Raw genomic sequence first — 23723 nt, 5'->3', positions numbered from 1 at the left:
TTTCTTCGTAACTTCTTTCTGGGAACATCCTATTTAGTTTGCTTAATACATTTTCAAAGGAACCCACTTTTTACTCCTGTCATAAAAGGATACATCCTAGTAATTCGGCTTTGACCGTTTGCACCATAACAACACACCCACAAACATTCATAAAATACTAACACCAATTCTATTTCCAAAAATGGATTTCACTTACAGATCAACACATTCAGTAATTTAACCATAAAGCCCTATTACAAACCCCACAAAGTGAACACCCATATTTTTCTATGTGTATCTAATCACTGGTGTATTTTTCCTCTATTAATAGAAGGATTTCATGAGTGTAGAGCTCACTGATGGGCACATAAAAGTCAGCTATGATCTGGGTTCAGGAATGGCTTCCGTTGTCAGCAATCAAAACCATAATGACGGGAAATGGAAATCATTCACCTTGTCAAGAATTCAAAAACAAGGTGAGTTTTTATAGTAATAATGCACTCTGAGCCTTAATCATGCTATCCAAAGCTCCCACGTATCTAATCATGAAGACCCTGTCTGTCACTTTAGGTACTCACAAATTCTGTGAAAAATTGATACAGTCATTTCTTTGGCTTAGATTACAGGTGGTTTGGGTTAGACATGACTGATTGAAGAGCCAAATGATTCTCTGTCATTTTCTTTTGAAAGTGAGAGCTTAATTTGAAAGCATAAACCTATCTTACAACTTGTAAAATTATATCCTGTAGTAGATTTGAAAAGCTTGTATGCTTTCCTTTTCTTCCCGTTTTGCCAAGATGTTTCCTTTAGAATGGCCCACAGATAGAATTTGTACAGGCAATAGAGCACAGCTACCAATCCTTAGCTTTTTGAAAGTGCCAAAAATGTGTATGTGGACAAGCTAATAATTGATTAATAATGATGTAACATTTTTATGTTCTAGGACATTTTCAAAACACTTCCCAAACATTATTTCATTTGTTCATGTATTTTGTTCTGGTGGAGAAGGCAATGGCACCCCACTCCAGTACTGTTGCCTGGAAAAATCCCATGGATGGAGGAGCCTGGTGGGCTGCAGTCCATGGGGTCGCTAAGAGTCGGACATGACTGAGAGACTTCACTTTCACTTTCCACTTTCATGCATTGGAGAAGGAAATGGCAACCCACTCCAGTGTTCTTGCCTGGAGAATCCCAGGGACGGGGGAGCCTGGTAGGCTGCAGTCCATGGGGTCGCACAGAGTCGGACACGACTGAAGCAACTTAGCAGCAGCAGAGAAAAGAAAATGTAGACTCAAGCTTACATGTGGTCCCAAACATTTATACCTAAAATCTTACAACCAGGACAGAAATCCAAGACTATCAGGTGTCAGTGTGCAGCTATTGTTGTCTTAGTATAATTCCCCTAATTCTGGGCACTATGGCATTGCTTGTATCTGCAAATTAAACTTTGATTCTTCTGTTTATATTACTAGACTTAATTCATTTTGAATATGCCACTGTGACATTTCACAAAAATTTAGATATAACCTTGTACCGTCTTTCATTCCTATATTTAACACATATCTGCCAAACACCTAGTTAAGTACTGTGCTGTGCTTACTAGGTGTTTGGCAGATACAACCACAGTCATGTCATGGACTGTAGCCTGTCAGGCTACTCTGTCCATAAGGATTCTCCAGGCAAGAATACTGAAGTGGATAGCCATTCCCTTGTCCAGGGTATCTTCCCAACCCTGGTCACCCTCATTGAAGGCAGATTCTTTCCCATCTGAGCCACCAGGGAAGACCAAACATATTGGAGTGGGTAGCCTATTCCCTTCTCCAGGGGAACTTCCCAACCCAGGAATCGAACCAGGGACTCCTGCATTTCAAGGGGGATTCTCTACCAGCTGAGCTACTAGGGAAGCCCAGTAATTATTAGGCAAGAACAAAGTGAAGTCTGTGATAAGCCCCTGTCTTTAAGGAACTTGCAGTCTAAAGGGGAAGACAGACAAGTCAATCAGCAGTTAGAGTAGAAAGCTAATTACCATATGGAGATATGTACGCAGGCTGGAAATCTCAGAAGAGAGAAACACTCAAGTCAGATCCAGAGGTCAGCCCTCAGGGGAGTGCCCTGATGCACGGGCAGGAGCTGAGGAGTTCTGTGGGTGAAAAACTCCTTTGAACAATTCAGAAAATTGAACGTTGTGTGAAATCCTGGAGGTCTCGGGGAGCATAATATTAATACAACATCATATATCATTCTCCAACTGCTTTTCCTTGGAACAGGAAACCCTGGAGAAACTCCTCAGTTTGGACAAAAACTGGTTTTGCATTTGTTTAATTAATTGGAATAGCTGTCTGTATACATTTTTCCCAAGCAAGAGAGGCACAAGGCACATTTATAGACTCTGGACAGTAGCTCAGAAAAAAGTTTAACTCTAATCTGACATTTCTGCAACTTCTCTGATCACCAAAATCCTTCCATACCTTATCAGCATTTGGCTGAACACACTTTGGGAAATGCTTTGGGAACTATAAGTAAGTCCATAGGCTAAGAGGATGAATGGTGGCAGAGAATGATCAGATAAGGCTGGAGATAACAAAGCCAGTTTATAAAAGGCCTTATGAGCTAAACTGGGCTTCCCAGGTGGCACTAGTGGAAAGAACCTGCCTGCCAATGCAGGAGACATTAAGACACATGAGTTCCATCCCTGGGTCGGGAAGATCCCCTGGAGGAGGGCATGGCAATTCACTCTAGTATTCTTTTTTTTTTTTTTATTGAAGGATAATTGCTTTACAGAATTTTGTTGTTTTCTGTCAAATCTCAACATGAATCAGCTGTAGATATACATATATCCCCTCCCTTTTGAACCTCCCTCCCATCTCCCTCCCCATCCCATCCCTCTAGGTTGATATAGAGTGCCTGTTTGAGTTTCCTGAGCCATACAGCAAATTCCCATTGGCTATCTACTTTACATATGGTAATATAGGTTTCCATGTTACTCTTTCCATATGTCTCACCCTCTTCTCCCCTCTCCCCATGTCCATAAGTCTATTCTCTATGTCTGTTTCTTCATTGCTGCCCTATAAATAAGTTCTTTAGTACCATTCTTCTAGATTCCGTATGTATGTATTAGAATACAGTATTTCTCTTTCTCTTTCTGACTCACTTCACTCTGTGTAATAGTTTCTAGCTTCATCCACTTCATCAGAACTGACTCAAATGCATTCCCTTTTATGGCTGAGTATTCCACTGTGTATATGTACCACAACTTCTTTATCCATTCATCTGTCGATGGACATCTAGGTTGCTTCCATGTTCTAGCTATTGTAAATAGTGCTGCAGTGAACAATGGGATACATGTGTTTTTTTCAATTTTGGTTTCCTCAGGGTATATGCCTAGGAGTGAGATTTCTGGGTCATATGGTAGTTTTATTCTTATTTTTTTAAGGAATCGCCATACCATTTTGCCGGGGTCCAGCCCCGGCTGATCCAGGGTCTTCGAAGGAGAGACGGCTAGGCGACCTATTCAAATGTTAATTAGATATAATAAAGAGGAATAGAATGAGGATAGCTCAGTAGGAAAATTCAGTGGAGAAAAGAAGCTGAGTGGCTTGGTTTATGCGGAAAATCAATATAACCCGTGACACCAGGTTAGCTCTGACCACGGAGGCCGCAGGCGCCCTCTCGAATAGCGGAAGGTGCCCCACCTTAGACACCTTCTCGAGTGGGTCTTAGAAGCCCAGGCAAATAAATGGTCGCAGAGGACATCCACGCTCCAGATGGACAGTCAGCTGGAAGTTAAAGGGAAGAATGACATGGGGAGACCAAGCGTTGGTGAGCAAGGCCCATAGCTTTATTTTCAACAGGGGCTTTTATACCCTAAGTTACACATAGAGGACAATAGGGGATGCAAAATCAGCAGTCTTTGATGCTTATCAAAAACCAGGGTTTCTTTCCTGCAGATTTATCGTATACAAATGGTTTAGGTGATTTACATCATCTTCTGGCCAGAGGCCTATTAACATTTTATGACTCTTGACAAGGACTTATCAACAAAGACTTATTTTCTCTAAGAGTAATTATTCTAAGGTTTGGCGCCATCTTCCGAAGATAAGATTACGTTCCTATAGGGTGGATGTGTAATGGGTTTACAAAAGAAAGAATTTACTACCTTAAGGGTCTAAAGTTACTAACACTAAGGCCACTACTTATTTTTTCTACATACCAACTATATTAATTAATGCACATTCAAGGATACAATTTAAGGGATGTGAAAACTTGGCAACAAACATTGGCTCATCAATGAAATCTTTTACTAGTTTTATTCTGACAGCTTCTAATTCTCTGAGAGGCTCTAAGCTATTTGAATATCTTAAGCTTCCCGTGCCTCTGGAGGCTGGGAGACTGTAAACAATCGTATGCATAGCTGTAGGTGTCCGGGTAAACTTGTCAGGCGAGTTAGAGAGCCATCTGAGGGGTTTGGATTTAAACACTCCTAATTGCCCAGGAACTTTATTAATTGGAGCTGTAAGTTAACTCTTTGACAGAGAGAGTGAGATGGTGGTGGGGGACAGCCCCCAGTAAAGTCAGAGGTGAGAGCACAAAGCAATAAAGTAGGCAGACTCTGGTTTTTTGGGGGGTAGATGCTCGAGAATATCCGGGGGCACTCCCGAGGCTCGATCCCGCCTTTGCGTATGCCGAGCCCCCTTCCTCATGACCTTTGTCACGAGTGGAATGTCTCTCGCCGGCTCCCGGCACCATTTTCCATAGTGGCTGTCTCAGTTTACATTCCTACCAACAGTGCAAGAGTGTTCCCTTTTCTCCACACCCTCTCCAGCATTTATTGTTTGTAGACTTTTTGATGATGGCCACAGTGGCTGACTTTATTTTTGGGGGCTCCCAAATCACTGCAGGTGGTGATTGCAGCCATGAAATTAAAAAATGCTTACTCCTTGGAAGGAAAGTTATGACCAACCTAGACAGCATATTAAAAAGCACAGACATTACTTTGTCAAAGGTCCATCTAGTCAAGGCTATGTTTTTTCCAGTAGTCATGTATGAATGTGAGAGTTGGACTATAAAGAAAGCTGAGCACCGAAGAATTGATGCTTTTGAACTGTGGTGTTGGAGAAGACTCTTGAGAATCCCTTGGATGGCAAGGAGATCCAACCAGTCCATCCTAAAGGAGATCAGTCCTGGGTGTTCATTGGAAGGACTGATGCTGAAGCTGAAACTCCAATACTTTGACCACCTGATGTGAAGAGCTGACTGCTTTGAAAAGACCCTGATGAAAGATTGAGGGCAGAAGAAGGGGATGACAGAGGATGAGATGGTTGGATGGCATCACTGACTCGATGGACATGGGTTTGGGTAGACTCTGGCAGTTGGCGTTGGACAAGGAGGCCTGGCGTGTTGCGATTCATGGAGTCGCAAAGAGTCGGACATGACTGAGCGACTGAACTGAACTGATTCTGACCGGTGTGAAGTGATATCTCATTTTAGTTTTGATTTTCATTTCTCTAACAATGAGTGATGTTGAGCAACTTTTCATGTGTCTGTTAGCCATCTGTATGTCTTCTTTGGAGAAATATCTGTTTAGGTCTTTTTCCCACTTTTTGATTGGATTGTTTGTTTTTCTGGTATGAGCGGCTTGTATATTTTGGAAATGAATCCTTTGTCAGTTGTTTCACTTACTATTATTTTCTCCCATTCTGAGGGCTGTCTTTTCATCTTGCTTATAGTTTCCTTTGCTGTGCAAAGTTTTTAAGTTTAATCAGGTCCCACTTGTTTACTTTTGTTTTTATTTCCATTACTCTAGGAGGTGGGTCATAGAGGATATTGCTTTGGTTTATGTCATCGAGTGTTCTACCTGTGTTTTCCTCTAAGAGCTTTATAGTTTCTGGTCTTAAATTTAGGTCTTTAATCCATTTTGAGTTTATCTTTGTGTGTGGTGTTAGGAAGTGTTCTAATGTCATTCTTTTACATGTAGATGTCCAGTTTTCCCAGCACCATTTATTGAAGAGGTGTCTTTGCCCCCTTGTATATTCTTGCCTCCTTTGTCAAAAATAAGGTACCCATAGGTGCATGGGTTTATTTCTGGACTTTCTATCTTGTTCCACTGGTCTCTCTTTCTGTTTTTGTGCCAGTACCATACTGTCTTGATTACTGTAGCTTTGTAGTGTAATCTGAAGTCAGGAAGGTTGATTTCTCCAGCTCCCTTCTTCTTTCTCAAGACTGCTTTGGCTCTTTTGGGTCTTCTGTGTTTCCATATGAATTGTGAAATTTTTGTTCTAGTTCTGTGAAAAATGCCATTGGTGATTTGATAGAGGTCACGTTGAACCTGTAGATTGCATTTGGTAGTATAGTCATTTTCACAATATTGATTCTTCCTACTCAGGAACATGGAATATCTCACCATCTGTTTATGTCATCTTTGATTTCTCTCATTAGTGCCTTATACTTTTTTGTGTACAGTTCTTTTGTTTTCTTAGGTAAGTTTATTCCTAGATATTTAATTCTTTTTGTTTCAGTGGTGAATGATAATGATTTCTTAATTTTTCTTTCTGATTTTTCATTGTTAGTATATAGAAATGCAAGTGATATCTGTAATTGATATTGTATCCTGCAACTTTGCTAAATTCACTGATTAGCTCTAGTAATTTTCTGGTACTATCTTTAGAGTTTTCTATGTACAGTATCATGTCATCTGCAAACAGTGAGAGCTTTATTTCTTTTCTGATCTGGATTCTTTTACTTCTTTTTCTTCTTTGATTGCTATAGCCAGGCCTTCCAAAACTATGTTGAATAATAGTGGTAAAAGTGGACACCCTGGTCTTGTTCCTGATCTTAGGGGGAATGCTGTGTTTTCACCATTGAGAATAATGTTTGCTATAGGCTTATCATATATGGCCTTTACTATGTTGAGGTAGGTTCCTTCTATGCCCATTTTTTTTTTGAAGAGTTTTAATCGTAAATGGGTGCTGAATTTTGTCAAAGGCTTTTCTACATCTATTGAGATGATCATATGATTTTTATCTTTCAATTTGTTAATATGGTATATCATAGATTGATTTGTGTATATTGAAGAATCCTTGCATTCCTGGAATAAACCCGACTTGATCATGGTGAATGAGCTTTTTGATGTGTTGCTGAATTCTGTTTGCTAAAATTTTGTTGAGGATTTTTGCATCTATGATCATCAGAGATATTGGCCTCTAGTTTTCTTTTTTTCTGTTCTCTTTTCCTGGTTTTGGTATCAGGGTGATGGTGGCATCGTAGAATGAGTTTGGGAATGTTCCTTCCTCTGCAGTTTTTTTAGGCATTAGCTCTTCTCTAAATGTTTGATAGAATTCTCCTATGAAGCCATCTGGTCCTGGGCTCATGGTTTTTGGGAGATTTTTGATCACAGCTTCAATTTCAGTGCTTGTGATTGGGTTGTTCATAATTTCTATTTCTTCCTGGTTAAGTCTTGAAAGATTGAACTTTTCTAAGAATCTGTCCATTTCTTCCAGGTTATCCATTTTATTGCCTTATAGTTGTTCATAATAGTCTCTTATAATCCTTTGCATTTCTGCATTGTCTGTGGTAACCTCTCCTTTTTCATTTCTGATTTTGTTGATTTGATTCTTCTCTCTTTTTTTCTTGATGAGTCTGGCTAATGGTTTGTCAATTTGTTTATCTTCTCAAGGAACCAGCTTTTAGTTTATTAATCTTTACTATTGTTTCCTTAATTTCTTTTTCATTTATTTCTGCTCAGATATTTATGATTTCTTTCTAGTAATTTTGGGGTGTTTTTGTTCTTCTTTTTCCAGTTGTTTTAGGTGTGAAATTAGGCTGTCTATATGATGTTTTTCTTGTTTCTTGAAGTAGGATTGTATTGCTATAAACTTCCCTCTTAGAACTGCTTTTGCTGCATTCCACAGGTTTTGAGTTGTCATGTTTTCATTGTCCTTTGTTTCTAGGAGTTTTTTGATTTCTTCAGTAACCTGTTGGTTATCTAGAAATGTGTTGTTTAATCTCCATGTATTTGTGTTTCTTACAATTTTTTTCTTGTAATTGACATCTAGTCTCATAGTGTTGTGGTTGGAGAATATGCTTGATGTGAATTCAATTTTTTTTAATTTACTGAGGTTTGATTTGTGACCCAAGATGTGGTCTATCCTAGAGAACATTCCATGTGCACTTGAGAAGAAGGTGTATTCTTCTGCATTTGGATGGAATGTCCTGAAGATATCAATGAGATCCATCTCATCTAATGTATCATTTAATACTTGTGTTTCCTCATTAATTTTCTGTTTTGATGATCTGTCCTTTGGTGCGGTGGGGTGTTAAAGTCTCCTACCATTGTTGTGTTACTATCAGTTTCTCTTTTTATGTCTGTTAGTGTTTGTCTTATGTATTGAAATGCTTCTATGTTGGGTGCATAGGTATTTACAATTGTTATGTCTTCCTCTTGGATTGATCCCTTGATCATTATGTAGTGTCCTTCCTTATCTCTTGTGATTAAAAGAGATATTTTATTCAATTTTATTTTAAGGTCTATTTTGATATGAGGACTGCTACTCCAGCTTTCTTTTGCTTCCCATTTGCATGCAATATATTTTTCCATCCTCTCACTTTCAGTCCATATGTGTCTTTAGGTCTGAAGTGGGTTTCTTATAGACAGCATATATATGGGTCTTGTTTTTTTATCCATTCAGCCAGTCTGTGTATTTTGGTTGAAGCATTTAATCCATTTACATGTGAAATAATTATTGATATATATGTTTCTATTGCCATTTTCTTTATTGTTTTGGGTTGATTTTGTAGATCTTTTTCCTTCTCTTGTATGTCTTGACTATATGAGTCCCTTTAACATTTGTTGTAAAGCTGGTTTGGTGGTACTGAATTCTCTTGACTTTTGCTTTTCTGAATAGCTTTTTATTTTTCCATCAATTTTGAATGAGATCCTTGCCGGGTACAATAATATTGGTTGTAGATTTTTCTCTTTCAGTACTTTAAATATATACTGCCATTCACTTCTTGCCTGCAGAGTTTCTGCTGAAAGATCAGCTGTTAAGCATATGGGGTTTCCCTTGTATATTACTTGTTTCTTCTCCCTTGCTGCTTTTAATATTCTTTATTTGTGTTTAGTCTTTGTTAGTTTGATTAGTATGTGTATTGGTGTATTTCTCCTTGGGTTTATCCTGTATGGAACTCTTTGTGCCTCTTGGACTTGATTGACTATTTCCTTTTCCATGTTGAGAAAATTTTCAACTATAATCTCTTTAAAAATGTTCTCATATCCTTTCTTTTTCTCTTCTTCTGGGACCCCTATAATCCGAATGTTGGTGCATTTGATATTGTCCCAGAGGTCTCTGAGACTATCCTCAGTTCTTTTCATTCTTTTTACTTTATTCTGCTCATCAGAAGTTATTTCCACCATTTTATCTTTCAGCTTACTGATTCATTCTTCTGTTTCAGCTTTTCTTCTATTAATTCCTTCTAGACTATTTTTAATTTAAGTAATTGTGTTGTTTGTCTCTGTATGTTAATTATTTAATTCTTCTAGGTCTTTGTTAATTGATTCTTGCATTTTCTCCATTTTGTTTTCAAGGTTTTTTTTTTTTTTTATCATCTTTACTATTATTATTCTGATTTCTTTTTTAAGTAGTTTGCCTATTTCCTCTTCATTTATTTGGACATCTGTGTTTCTAGTTTGTTTCTTCATTTGTGTAGTATCTCTCTGCCTTTTCATTACTTTTTTTTAACTTATTGTGTTTGAGGTCTCCTTTTCCCAGACTTCAAGGTTGAATTCTTTCTTCCTTTTGGTTTCTGCCCTCCTAAGGTCGGTCCACTGGTTTGTGTAAGCTTTGTATAGGGTGAGATTTGTGCTGAGTTTTTGTTTGTTTGTTTTTCCTCTGATACGCAAGGCTGAGTGAGTTGGTAATCCTGTCTAATGATTACTGGGTTTGTATTTTTGTTTTGTTTGTGGTTTAGATGAGGCATCCTTCACAGGGTGCTATTGGTGGTTGGGTGATACCAGGTCTTGTATTCAAGTGTTTTCCTTTGTGTGATTTCTCACAATTTGATACTCTCTAGGATTAGTTCTCTGGTAGTCTAGGGTCTTGGAGTCAGTGCTCCCACTCCAAAGGCTCAGGGCTTGATCTCAGGTTTTGCATGATTTAATATATTCTTTTCCCCTGGTCAGGTACTCTTGTCCACTCTCAGCTAGAGAGTGTATTGTGTCTGAAGGTGTATTCCTGGTGTATCCTTGGAGAGAGATGTACTCCATGTCCACCTACTCCTCTGCCATCTTGTTCTCTCCACTCTAGTATTCTTGCCTGGGGAATCCCATGGACAGAGACAGCTGGCATATTATGATCCATAGCATCGCAAAGAGTAGGACATGACTGAAGTGACCTAGCACTGGCCTGAGCTGAACTATAGTAATTCTCCTACATACAAACAAGTTCTCTTCCAAGAGCACATTTGTAAGTCCAATTTGTTTGTAAGTACAAAAAAGTTAGCCTAGATACCCAGCCAACAGAGTTGGCTATGTAGTGCTGTACTGTAATTAGTTTATGTTACTTTTCACACAAATAGTACATTAAAAACACACACACAAAAATAAAATATTTTTAATCTTACAGTACAAAACCTTGAAAAGTACAGTGGTACAGTACAACAGCTGGCATACAGGGGCTGGCATCAAGTGAACAGGCACAAAGATTTACTGACTGGGGGAAAAAGAGGTGGGAGATGGTAGAGCTGAAGTGTTGTCAACAATCGGAGACGGAGGAGAGGCAAGCTGCAATTTCATTCACACCTGACCCTGATGGCACATGTTCAGAGCTTGAAATAAAGATAATATTGTACTGCTGTACTCTATACAGTACTGTACAGTAAAGTACACAAGACCACAACTGCTGGTGGTGGATGCACACACATGACGTACAGTATACACAGGAATTAACTACGTGATTGGACACGCATACACACGTTTGCATCTTTGAAAGTTCACAACTTGAAGGTTTGTATGTAGGGGACTTACTGTAAGGAGTTTCAACTCTTCCTGAAAGCTATAGGGAAAGAACTACTAAGAGTTTTAATCAAGAGTGTGATACTACCAGATTTGTGTTTTAGTGAAGTTTCTCTAGCAGCAACTTGGAGGGTAGATTGGTGACAATTTCAGATCCCATTGCAATCTGTAGGAAAACCAGTGGAAGAGCAAGGAGAATGAAACTATGAGAATGAATAGGAAAGAATGGAGTTGAAAGATATTAAGCATTTTTAAATTGAGAAGCTTTATGAAATACTTAATGTGGAGAGTGAGGTTTTTTTAAATAATTGCTTTATTTTTCTTAAAATAACAACAACAAAAAAAAATCAGTGCCATTTACCAAGGAATTGGATGCAAGAAGAAACATAGATTTTAGAAAAGAACTTTAGAAAAGCTTTATTAGAGCTTTATTAGCTTTTTTAAAGCTTAGAAAAGCTTTATTTTAGACATGTTGTATTAAAGGAACTCTTAGTATCTTTAGCAACCTAAGGAAGCCATGTAATTGACAGGCAATTCATTATGTGTATCTGAGGATTAACAGAGTTCTAGGGGAAAGATGGATGGCTGCGAAGCATTATGTTTTAAATAGTTGTAGCTTAATAGAGATGAGAAAAACCAGTTATCCAAAGCCCTGGAGCAAACAGCAATATCGAAGCAGTATAGTAAAGGAAGGCCCCACAAAGGGAGCTATAAGGAAATAATCAGAGAGAGGAGAAATAAGAAAAGTAAATTTTCAGAAGATTAAACTGGAGGCAGAGTGACCAATTAAGAACAATAATAGTTCAGACAGGAGATAAATGATGGCTTGAAATAAGAGTTGCAGTGGGATTTGACAGCAGAGAAATGCAAAATGAATCCACAGTGTGATACCACTATACGGTTACTAGAATGTCTATAATTAAAAAGACTGAACATACCCAGGGCTGGCAAGGATGTCAAGCAAGTGGAATTCTTATGCACTGCTGACAAGGATGTAAAAATGGTACAGCCACATTGGAAAACAGGTTGGCACTTTCTTTAAAGGTTTAATATAGACGTGTCATATGAAACAACCATTCCACTCCTAAATATTCACCCAAGATTTGTGAAAGTATATATCCACAGAGAGACTTGTACCAGGAAATTTATAGCACCTTTATTTGTGATACTCAAAAAAACAAAAAACAATGCAAACATTCATCAGCAGTTGAATGGATATACACATTGGTGTATATCCATACAATGGAATATTGTTTAGTGGTAAAAGAAAATAATGAACTATTAATATCCACACAAAATAGATTAATAGCAAAATAATTTTTCTGAGTAAAAGAAGTCAGACAAAAAAGTACATTTATGTAAAAATTATATAGAAAACACAGACTAACATATAGTCACAGTAAGCAGCTAGAGAATATTTGTGGATAGGGTTTCATAGGGAGGGACAGTGGAAGGAAGGATGATAAAGAGACTTAGGGAAACTACTGGAGTGATTGACATGCTCAATTTTTTGACTGTGATCATTTCATGGATGGAGAAGGCAATGGCAACCCACTCCAGTATTCTTGCCTGGAAAATCCCATGGACAGAGGAGCCTGGTAGGCTGCAGTCCATGGGATCGAAAAGAGTCAGACACGACTAAGCAACTTCACTTTCACTTTTCCCTTTCATGCATTGGAGAAGGAAATGGCAACCCACTCCAGTGTTCTTGCCTGGAGAATCCCAGGGACGGGGAGCCTGGTGGGCTGCCGTCTACAGGGTCGCACAGAGTCGGACACGACTGAGGCGACTTAGCAGCAGCAGCAGCAGCAGCATTTCATGGATGTATAGAGATCTCAAAACTTGTAAAATTGTATATTTTAAACATGGACAAATTATACCATGTCAGTTTTACGTTGATAAAAGTGTTTTAAAATAAAACAGAGTGAGTTCCCTAGGGGCCTAATAGTTAGGATTCCAGGCTTTCACTGCTATGGCTGGGTTCAGTCCCACATCAGGGAACTGAGTTCCTATAGGCATGCGTGCGTGTGTGCTCAGTCACTCAGTCGTGTTTGACTTTTTGCCACCCCCAGACTATAGCCCCCAGGCTCCTCTGTCCTTGGGATTTTCTAGGCAAGAATAGTAGAGTGGGTTTCTATTTCCTTCTCCAGGGGATCTTCCTGACCCAGGGATCAAATCCTGGCAGGTGGATTCTTTACTACTGAGCCACCAGGGAAGCTCATAAAGCCATGCAACACATTGAAAAATAAAATAAATAATTGTTTAAAGAGAACAGATAATAGAGTTATTTAGATGAAATTAGTAGGGCTGTTGATTGGTAAGATATAGAATGGTGAGGAGAAAAGATGACTGTCTAATTAAGAGATTGGGTAGGGGTCTTAGTGCTACCAGATAAAATAAATAATACAGATCTGGGAGTAAAAAGATAACAATTTTAATTTTAATTTTAATTAATATTCATCAGCTGGGGAGGTATATAATGAATCACCTGCTGAATGTGGATTTTTAGGCAAAAATCAGGTCCAGGTATGTATATTTCTGAGTGATCAACATATAGTAAGTAAATATAAACTTGAGGCTACCCAGATAGCTGAAACCTGACAAATAGCCAATTGAAAGCACTCTGGTGACTGTCAACATTTCAGAAGTGTTCAGAAAAATAGGGTTTCAGGGAAGGAGACTGAGAATGAGGTTGGAAAGGCAAGAGAAGCTAGAGAAGTTGGTATCATGGAAGTCAAAGGAGGAAAATTCTAGAAGGATGGAAATATTAACCTCACATACTGCACAGATTTGGATTAAGGTAAGGACCAAAGGACCCCATAGGGTTTGGATGTAGGGAGGACACTGTGGGTTTTAGCAAGGTCAGAATCCATGGAGTAGTGAGATAGGAATTCAAGTAAGGCTATTGCTCCTTTTCAGATACCTGATTATTTGTTTTACACAAGTTATTCTCAGCTAGTTTGTAAAACCACTGTCCCTTGAAGTTCAAACTGTCTTTTTCAGGAAGCACTCCCACCTTCTGAGTCAGTGCATTGATAGGGACGCAAAATTGATCATTTAGATTTTCAGTGGACTAAAAGAAGAAAAGAACTGCCAAAGTGAAAACAACTCCTTTATAACAACTCAGTATTGATTATAAAATACTTGTTAAGTTCCTACTCTGTGTCTAGTATTGAATAAAACCCTTAATTCCCTGTTTATCCATAAATGATGTCTGAACTCATCAACTCTAAACTTTTATGTTAATTGTTATTCTGTAAGGGAAAGAAATAGGGCAAGGAATAAAAGCAAGTGTTAGCATTCCATAGCAGAACCCACTCCATAGCTGTCACTCATGAAGGACAGAGTAGAACCCTTTAAATCAGTAAATATGCCATCCTATGTCTCAATACCGAAGCTAATACTTCAGTGGACCAGTGAGTTTCACTTCAATTGTGTTTCTGCTTTTTAATCAGTTTTCTTAGAATGATTTCTAAAAATGTATATATTCACTCAGGGATAAGGAGGAAAACTACCTCCAATCACTGACTTACCTATGATAAAGAGACAACATCTCATTTTCACAGACATTATTAAAATGTATACCAGGTCTATAGAAAAAAGGCTATTTTCACATTCCAGTCAACAGCCCTATGTGAAAACTTCTTTGCTGATCTGGATTAAAAAAAAAAAAAAAAAAGAATATGTATGGAAAAAGTTTTGAAAACATTTTTATAAATCTTTTTTATCTTAGCCACCAGTCTGGTCAAAAAGATATGTGAGTATGAAATTGATATGTGCTAGAAAGTAATTAACTTTTTAAAATCTTAACTTGCTTAATAATTTTTAATTAGGCACTTATTTTTCAAGTAATTTTTTTTGTTTATCTTTATAAAATTCTTCGAGGATCTGAGGTGTTAATAGGTTTGGGTATTTTATTTTAGATATTTTTTAAGGTAGTTATGTTTGGTTTTACTGAGGATACTTCCTTTTGAAATGCAAGGGCTACAGATTACAATGGAATTTCAGAGTTTGATATTTCTCTTTATTTTTCAAAGAACACTCTTCTAAAAAATGGTGAGTTGGGAGAAAATAATAATATTTCAAGGTCAAACAAACTTGAGAAATACTTCTTGTTCTGTGTCCCTTTTTTGGAGCATTACTTTTCATATTAGCATGTTGCAAGATCTGAGCAGCCATTAAATTAAGATCTGTGTTTAAATTTGCTTAACTTAGTGTTTGTCATATTTATTTGAAACTAATGCTCCAAAGAATAAACACTTCGAAATGCCCTTAAAACCCATTGGTTCAAGTGGCCATTTTTAGACCCTTGCTAATTCAGATGTTATATCGGGCAAAGATTTAGAGGCCAAATTTGTCTTGTTAATGAACCAATGCCTCAGTATGCATCAAGGATCCAAAATATATGAAGCAGTTAAATGTTGGGCCTAGGCAAATATTATGGTGAGATACCACATAATTCAGAGAGAACCTAGCCTGACTCTTAAGAATGAAGAGGGTAAAAATCAGTGAGATAAAGTGTTCACATCTGCTCTCTGAACAAAGCAGTTTAAACAGAGAAGAGTCTCTCTTTTTTTCCTTTTTCCTTTCTATTTCTAAATTCTTATCCTCATCATATTGGAAGTACATTTAGAGACCTGAGAGAAAAGCAATAAGCAATGAAAACTGTACCTCTCTTGAAACACTCAGCATCCTCCATCTAAAATGTAGTTTACAATGGATGTGGATCCTGTCATCTTGCAAAATCAAACATTCCCATCTCTCCACTTCCAGGCACAACCACCTCATCCTCATTCCTCTAGGGATGATCCTCAGCCAAAGTACTTCTGTGGATACTGAAATGTACAGACAGAATCACAAATTGTGTTTATTTCTAATTCACAGTCTGATTTCTAGTTAAATATTTATCTTATCATTCAGTTCAGTTTAGTTGCTCAGTCGTGTCCGACTCTTTGCGACCCCATGAACCGCAGCACGCCAGGCCTCCACCATCTCCTGGAGCTCACTCAAACTCACGGCCATCCAGTCAGTGATGCCATCCAGCCATCTCATCCTCTGCCGTCCCATCTTCCTCCTGCCCCCAATCCCTCCCAGCATCAGAGTCTTTTCCAGTGAGTCAACTCTTCACATGAGGTGGCCAAAGTACTGGAGCTTCAGCTTTAGCATCATTCCTTCCAAAGAAATCCCAGGGCCGATCTCCTTTAGAATGGACTGATTGGATCTCCTTGCAGTCCAAGGGACTCTCAGGAGTCTTCTCCAACACTACAGTTCAAAAGCATCAATTCTTCAGTGCTCAGCTTTCTTCACAGTCCAACTCTCGCATCCATAGATGACCACTGGAAAAACCATAGCCTTGACTAGATGGAACTTTGTTGGCAAAGTAATGTCTCTGCTTTTCAATATGCTGTCTAGGTTGATCATAACTTTTCTTCCAAGCAGTAGCGTCTTTTAATTTCATGGCTGCAGTCACCATCTGTAGTGATTTTTGAGCCCCAAAAAATAAAGTCTGACACTGTTTCCACTGTTTCCCCATCTATTTCCCATGAAGTGATAGGACCAGATGCCATGATCTTCATTTTCTGAATGTTGAGCTTTAAGCCAACTTTTTCACTCTCCTCTTTCACTTTCATCAAGAGGCTTTTTAGTTCCTCTTCACTTTCTGCCATAAGGGTGGTGTCATCTGCATATCTGAGGTTATTGATAGTTCTCCCGGCAATCTTGATTCCAGCTTGTGCTTCTTCCAGCCCAGCGTTTCTCATGATGTACTCTGCATAGAAGTTAAATAAGCAGGGTGACAATATACAGCCTTGACATACTCCTCTTCCTATTTGGAACCAATCTGTTGTTCCATGTCCAGTTCGAACTATTGCTTCCTGACCTGCATATAGGTTTCTCAAGAGGCAGGTCAGGTGGTCTGGTATTCCTATCTCTTTCAGAATTTTCCACAGTTTATTGTGATCCACACAGTCAAAGGCTTTGGCATAGTCAATAAAGCAGAAATAGATGTTTTTCTGGAACTCTCTTGCTTTTTCGATGATCCAACGGATGTTGGCAATTTGCTTATCATTAATTACATATTAATTTTATTTTCTAACTACTTTTATTATGGAAAACTGTGTCAATGAGTTCTCTGTTGTCCCTGTAAACATTTTTATTTTATCTTGACTGGTTTGTGTTCAGGCTACTATTTTCATGCTTTCTTTGTGGATCGTATAACAATGTATTTTATTGATGTTGTAGTTTCTGCAATTATTAAAAAGCTGTATATAGTTATAGTGTTAATTTGAGAATTAAAGTAAAAGTATCTTGAAGAAACAGAAATAATATAGATGTGGTTGGTATTGCTCAAAAAAACGTGAAACTTTATCCTTCCTTTGCAGCCAACATATCAATTGTAGATATTGATACTAACCAGGAGGAGAACATAGCAACTTCATCTCCTGGGAACAACTTCGGTCTTGACTTGAAAGCAGATGACAAAATATATTTTGGTGGTCTGCCAACACTGAGGAACTTGAGGTAATTTGATGTATATTTAGGGCTAAGGATTACATTTTAATTAAATGGTCACTATGCTCAATAGAGTTCTGAAGTTTAATTATAACAGGAATATCGTATAACCTTTAGTTGCAGAAAATGCCTAATCTAAAAAATTGTGCTACATGTTAATACCAGGATTTAAAAAACAGAGATTAATTTGATATCTTTATTGAAGAGGTGGATGGGAATCACTGTTACCTTTAGCGTCAGTCACGAGATAAAAAGAAGTATAAAAGTTATTAAAGGTGGAAACTGGAGTTGAATGTAATTGCCTTTCTGCTGTACATTCACCAGAGATAAGGGTGCACTGACTTTGCTGAGTGTTCTGAAAATTAGTCAGTGTTCCGGGATACTGTGAGTGTAACCTACTTTATGGCTAAGCACGAGCATAATAGTGTAATGGAACTTTCCCATGTACTTGATGCTAAAGCAGTATTAGTTGTTCTTGCCCACGTCAATATTTTTCAAAACTTCACATATATTTTTTAGATAGCCGGATGGGGAGATGTATTTAGTTTAATAGTTTAATTAACTCCAAAATAAATAGAAGTAATTAAAAAGTGTCAGAAAATATTTCATGTGATATTTCATTAATCTCCTGCTTGTTACAAAACAGCCTATAAGAAATAAAAGTTATAGAGTACTTGGTGCTCAATAAAAGTTAATTGAATCTACTTTGGATAGGATGAATTGATTTGGCCAAACCATAAGAATTTACTATAAATATAGACCACCATATTTTTACATTTTATTTTGTTTAGTTTGCTAGTACAAAAGTCCTGCCTAAGTGTTTCTACACTAAAAAGACACATTACAATTGGAATGGTTTCAGAATAACTGAGAAGTATGATGGTCAGTTCTTTTCGTATTTCTCAAACGAGCAGTAGAACTTCAGTCTCATTCATGATATTGAGCATGCAAACTGAGGTTTGTGTTTCTTTCTGTATCTAAATTCATAAACCAGACACCAGTTCAGTTTATCAAGTGTATAATTTGATAAGCTTAATGCAGATAAACTGGCTCTGCGTTCATCCACATGATATTGTATTTGTGTTAGGAATTTAGATTTTAAATGTCTGGCAGAAAAATTATTGCAGATTCAATGTATTTGAATAGTGACATAGTTATTACTCCAAAATCCGTTTATTCATTCAACAGGTGTTTGATAAGCATCTACTATGTTCCAGATACTATTTAAATACTGGGGATCTAGCAAATTGTTCAAGTCTAAGATTTGCTTTGCCAGATTACTAACTAAATTCTCTATGAGTGAATTAAATGTAGCCAAAATCAGGCTATCCAAAGATGGCATCATCTATTCTGGCGGTAATGTAGTTTTAATTACCATAAAGTGATTTTTAGGAATTATCCACAAAAGTGTATATGTTAATTTAACTGAGATGGGTTTATGTATTATTAAATAGTTTGCAGACTACATACCTAGTAAGTCTTTATTACCACAATGTGTTTTTTTTTTACTTCCACAGTATAGCATTTCATAATTATAATATTTCTATGGTATGACACATTATTTCAAAACAATCTTTAGACATTTATTTGTGAGACATATATTTGTGACTGCTCAAGGAGCCATGCATTCGTAGCTGTAATTTGGCCACAGGCAAGATCTTCTTATGATAAAGTGCGAAAGATGTGATGGACATGAATTATTTTATATATATTAAGTTCAAGTTAAGTTCAAAAAGGCAATAAGCTCTCCTTATAAGCTATTCATGAATATTACTGCACAGGAACATTTGTTCATTTTCCATTAATAAAAATGATAAACATGAGTGCTTTAAATTCAATTCCAAAATAAAAATTTTCTAGGAGCATAGTGTGGGAGACGGTCACCATTGGGTTCTGTTTTCGTTACAGTCAAGGGTATATGCCTGGTTCCCTTTCTTGTGGTATTTTACTTTCCTTTGTAGATCTCTGTGAAATGCTGTTTTAAAAGATTTATGATTATAGTTTATTGTTTTACTAAATGAAAATGCAATTATAAGTAAATCATTTTTTTCTCTTCCCTTTGACCTAGTATGAAAGCAAGGTAAAATTTAAATTTATGCATGCCTTCTTCTAGTGCATGGGTTGGGTCAATGTGGCTTCTTAGATAAAGCGGTGACGCAGAAGCAGAGTGACACCTATCCAGCTTTATTCATAGGACATTTCACCAGCAAGTAATGCATTCTGAGATGATTCTCATGCTGCCCTTTGCTTACAAAAATGCTGCTGCTTACCCACCATCACAGAGCTGCAGTTTGACTTGTTTCGCCCACGCACAGTGCCCTCTAGTGCACACTTGCAGCAGCACAGGCCAAGGGCAGCTGGTCAGGTTTATGGGCACAAATCTAGTTCTGGGGACCAAAGTGATCTTCTGGGTTGAACATCAGACTCTGGTCTCCCGGGTACTGTACTACCTGCTGAACAAGAAACTGTGCTCCCAAATGCTTACTACTGCCTGATTGCTTTTTGCAAGCCTGCAAAGATGCACATGTTTACATGGCCCTTGCACCTCTTGGCAAAGCTGCTTCTTTATTGCCTTGTTTATTTAGAATTTAGGTATGGAGTCAGATAAAAGGAGCCTCTAGAAATACTGTATGTAAAACAAGTGTTTGCATTAACGATGAGAAAGTTTGCAGTCATTCTAGCTTCTCAGGAGCATTTCAATTCCGATTTGCAGGTGGGCAGTATTAGCCTGGAAGTTTTAAGCATCAGGCCCTTGTACGTGGCTGATCAAACCCCAGAGATGTGTGCAAGGCTGGCGCCGTCTGGCTAGAGTTACAGCTGAATGTTTTGGTATTTGAAAACCTAACAGTGCCAAATTTCCCAAAAGGATATAATGAAGCTGAGCTGATCAAAGAAATTTGTAAAGCGAAGGCTAGATTTTTAATACCAGAAACTAGACTATATAGAACTAAAAATGTGGGGAAAAATAAGTTGTTTCATCATGGACCAGTCAAGTGCTGTTTGCTGATATGGCTAAAAGGCAAAGGCTGGCTTTCAATGAAAGTATATGCTAATAAGGCTCTGGAATGACACTGTGTAGCTTTGTAATTTTGCCTCTGAGGCAAACAGAGGAAACAGAGGCCTGTGGTTACCATTAGGAGTTTGATCACCATATGTGATTACTTATCCCCTGTGATTTTCATAATGTTGAGCTTGCTGAATCATTGTGTTTTGAAATGGTTCTTTGTATTTCCCTGAAACAATGAAGTGTGTAACTTATAGGAGTGATTTATTTTATTGATAAGACCTCTGAGAAACTTGTGATAAATCAGACCTCCTCTCAACAAACAAGGAAGCAAATGAATGCTGAGAATGAAGTTCACTGGCTTCCTTCACTTTATACAGGAAGTATATAAGCAAGATTCTCACTGTCCAGCTGGCATGTTTTTGTAATAACCAGCTGACCGAACAGAAGGGGAAGACCTTGGGAACAAGTGGGAAATGATCAAAGAAAATAAAAGTCCCAGAGAGAAAGAAACAGAACAAATACCCAGCATGAGATAAATCACCGGATACACACTGCCAGGGGTCTGATATGCTGGCCTCCCTGTTTGTCCCCATGTCATATGTTTTTTATTAAGGCAAAAAAAGGAATCCTGCCACCATGGGACACTGAGGAGAGTTCATCATTATCCTACTAAGAATAATATCTGGTATTGATTGGACACTTTTTAGAGTTGCTTGCTTGAGTGCATGCTAAGTCACTTCAGTCATGTCCAATTCTTTGTGACCCTATGGACTGTAGTCCACCAGGCTCCTTGTCCATGGGATTCTCCAGGCAAGAATACTGGAGTGGGTTGCCATGCCCTCCTCCAGGGGATCTCCCCCACCCAGGGATCAAACCTGCGTCTCCTGCAGCTTCTGCATTGCAGGTGGATTCTTTACCACTGAGCCACCAGGGAAGCCCCTAGAGTTGCTTATTAACATTAAAAAAAAGTATTACTTTTTCTATTTCTGTTGACCTGCACTGTTCAATATGGTAGCCACTAGCCACGGTGGCTATTTAGCTTTAAGTTAAAGAAAAAAAAATTTTTTTTAATGGTATTTCGCTGGCTGTCCAGTGTTTAAGATTATGCATTCCCACTTCAGGGAGCATGAGTTTGATCCCTAGTTGGGGAACTAAGATCCTATATGCCATGCAGTGTCACCAAAAAAAGAAAAAGAAAGAAAATTAAATAGCAATAAAAATCCAGGTTCTCATTGGCATGAGCTACTTTTCAAGTGTCAGCAGACATATATGGCTACTCATTACTGATTTGGACAGTGCAGGAAAGAATATTTCTATCATCACAGAAAGTTCTACTGGACAGTGCTGTTATAGATGAAAAAAGTGTCACTGTTAACATCTTGTTAACTTGTGTTTATCAAGCACTTACAGCATGCTAGCATGTTTATCCTTTTTTAAGAAGTAGTAAGCAAAAAGTAAATATTCAAGTGTCTTTTGGGTGTTGAAGCCATTTTCAACTTTATTGGAAAAATTAAATGTATGTTTTGTCCTTTGGTTGCTTTATTTTGTTACTGCTCCAATACAGAATAAGTACTTTAGGGTCAATTTGTAAACTTAAAGTATCTTTTTTGAAACTGTAATCCAAAAGAATGTTTCTCAGGTTTTATTTGACTTAAAATTTTTAGAGAAATATTACATTATCTTATTCTCAGCTAAACCTTCAAAAAAAAAGTCTCAATGGAAGAAATATTATCTTTTCAAAATAAATGTTTCCAGATTTTTAAATTTTGAGCAAGATTTTATTTAATGTTTTTCATTGTATAGTATGATTATGCTGTCCTGTACAAGTGTCTGCTCTTAGGTGGAAAAAAACAAACACATTTCATTATGCATAAGAAGCACTTCAAAAGAAGTCAGTTAATTTCTATACCTTGTATTTAAATGCAATAGTTGAGATTATTTTTTAAAAGGAGAGAATGAAGAGCTACCTAAAGACTCCTTATGCAAGTTGGTGCTGATATCCACTTATCCAACCAGTAGCTAATGGAAGCATAGTTTTCTGGGTCCATGTGTGCACCTGTGCACAGTTTGAGAGACATACGCCTGCCTGTGCATCAGTTTGCTCCATATGGCTTGCATCCAGTGGTCACAAACACTATATTGCCATTGTCCTAATGATATTGCTTTTATTTTCCATTTAACTTTTCAACAGGCCAGAAGTAAATGTGAAGAAATATTCTGGTTGCCTCAAAGATATTGAAATTTCAAGAACTCCGTACAATATACTTAGCAGCCCTGATTATGTTGGTGTTACCAAAGGATGTTCATTGGAGGTTGGTCTCTTCCTAATGGCTTCCTAAATACCTTCATATCAGATTTCACTTACTTAGTTTGGGTCTATTACAGGAACCAGTTCTTGTTAATCTGTTTTGAATTCCTACTGACCCTAGTCTTGTTGTTCTTTAGTTGCTAAGTCGTGTCCAACTTTGCGACCCCTTGAACTGTAGCCCAACAGTGTCCTCTGTCCATGGAATTTCCCAGGCAAGAATACTGGAGTGGGCTGCCATTTCTTACTCCAGGGGATTTTCCTGACCCAAGAATTGAACCCATATCTCCTGCATTGACAAGCAGATTCTTTTTTTTTTTTTAATTGGAAGCTAATTACTTTACAATATTGTGGTGGTTTTTTGCCATACATTGACATGAATCAGCCATGGGTGTACATGTGTTCCCCATCCTGAACCCCCCTCCTCCCTCCCTCCCCATCCCATCCCTCAGGGTCATCCCAGTGCACTAGCCCTGAGCACCCTGTCTCAAGCATCGAACCTGGACTGGTGATCTATTTAACATATGATAATATACATGTTTCAATGCTAATCTCTCAAATCATCCCACCCTCGCCTTCTCCCACAGAGTCCAAAAGTCTGTTCTTTACATCTCTGTCTCTTTTGCTATCTCGCATATAGGGTCATCGTTGCCATCTTTCTGAATTCCATATATATGCATTAATATACTGTATTGGTGGAGAAGGCAATGGCATCCCACTCCAGTACTCTTGCCTGGAAAATCCCATGAATGGAGGAGCCTGGGACGCTGCAGTCCATGGAGTTGCGAAGAGTCAGACACGACTGAGCGACTTCACTTTCACTTTTCACTTTGATGCACTGGAGAAGGAAATGGCAACCCACTCCAGTGTTCTTGCCTGGAGAATCCCAGGGATGGGGGAGCCTAGTGGGCTGCTGT

General features: G+C 38.0%; 1 protein-coding gene across 3 annotated transcripts in view; it reads left to right on the top strand.

Moving 5' to 3' along the window:
• Positions 1-23723, top strand: part of LAMA2 (laminin subunit alpha 2) — a 708999-nt gene that overhangs the window by 644629 nt on the left and 40647 nt on the right. For 2 of the 3 annotated variants that reach the window (XM_025294564.3, XM_044924246.2), the window contains 4 exons: positions 311-455; positions 17365-17503; positions 19563-19574; positions 22693-22813. In XM_025294564.3, coding sequence (XP_025150349.3) covers positions 311-455; positions 17365-17503; positions 19563-19574; positions 22693-22813 — 417 coding nt within the window. The remainder of the gene's footprint in view (positions 1-310; positions 456-17364; positions 17504-19562; positions 19575-22692; positions 22814-23723) is intronic. The other variant, XM_025294565.3, reaches the window with a different exon arrangement.

This window comes from Bubalus bubalis, chromosome 10 (assembly GCF_019923935.1).
Source record: "Bubalus bubalis isolate 160015118507 breed Murrah chromosome 10, NDDB_SH_1, whole genome shotgun sequence".
Taxonomy (NCBI): Eukaryota; Metazoa; Chordata; class Mammalia; order Artiodactyla; family Bovidae; genus Bubalus; species Bubalus bubalis.
This window is presented reverse-complemented; position numbering and strand designations above follow the sequence as displayed.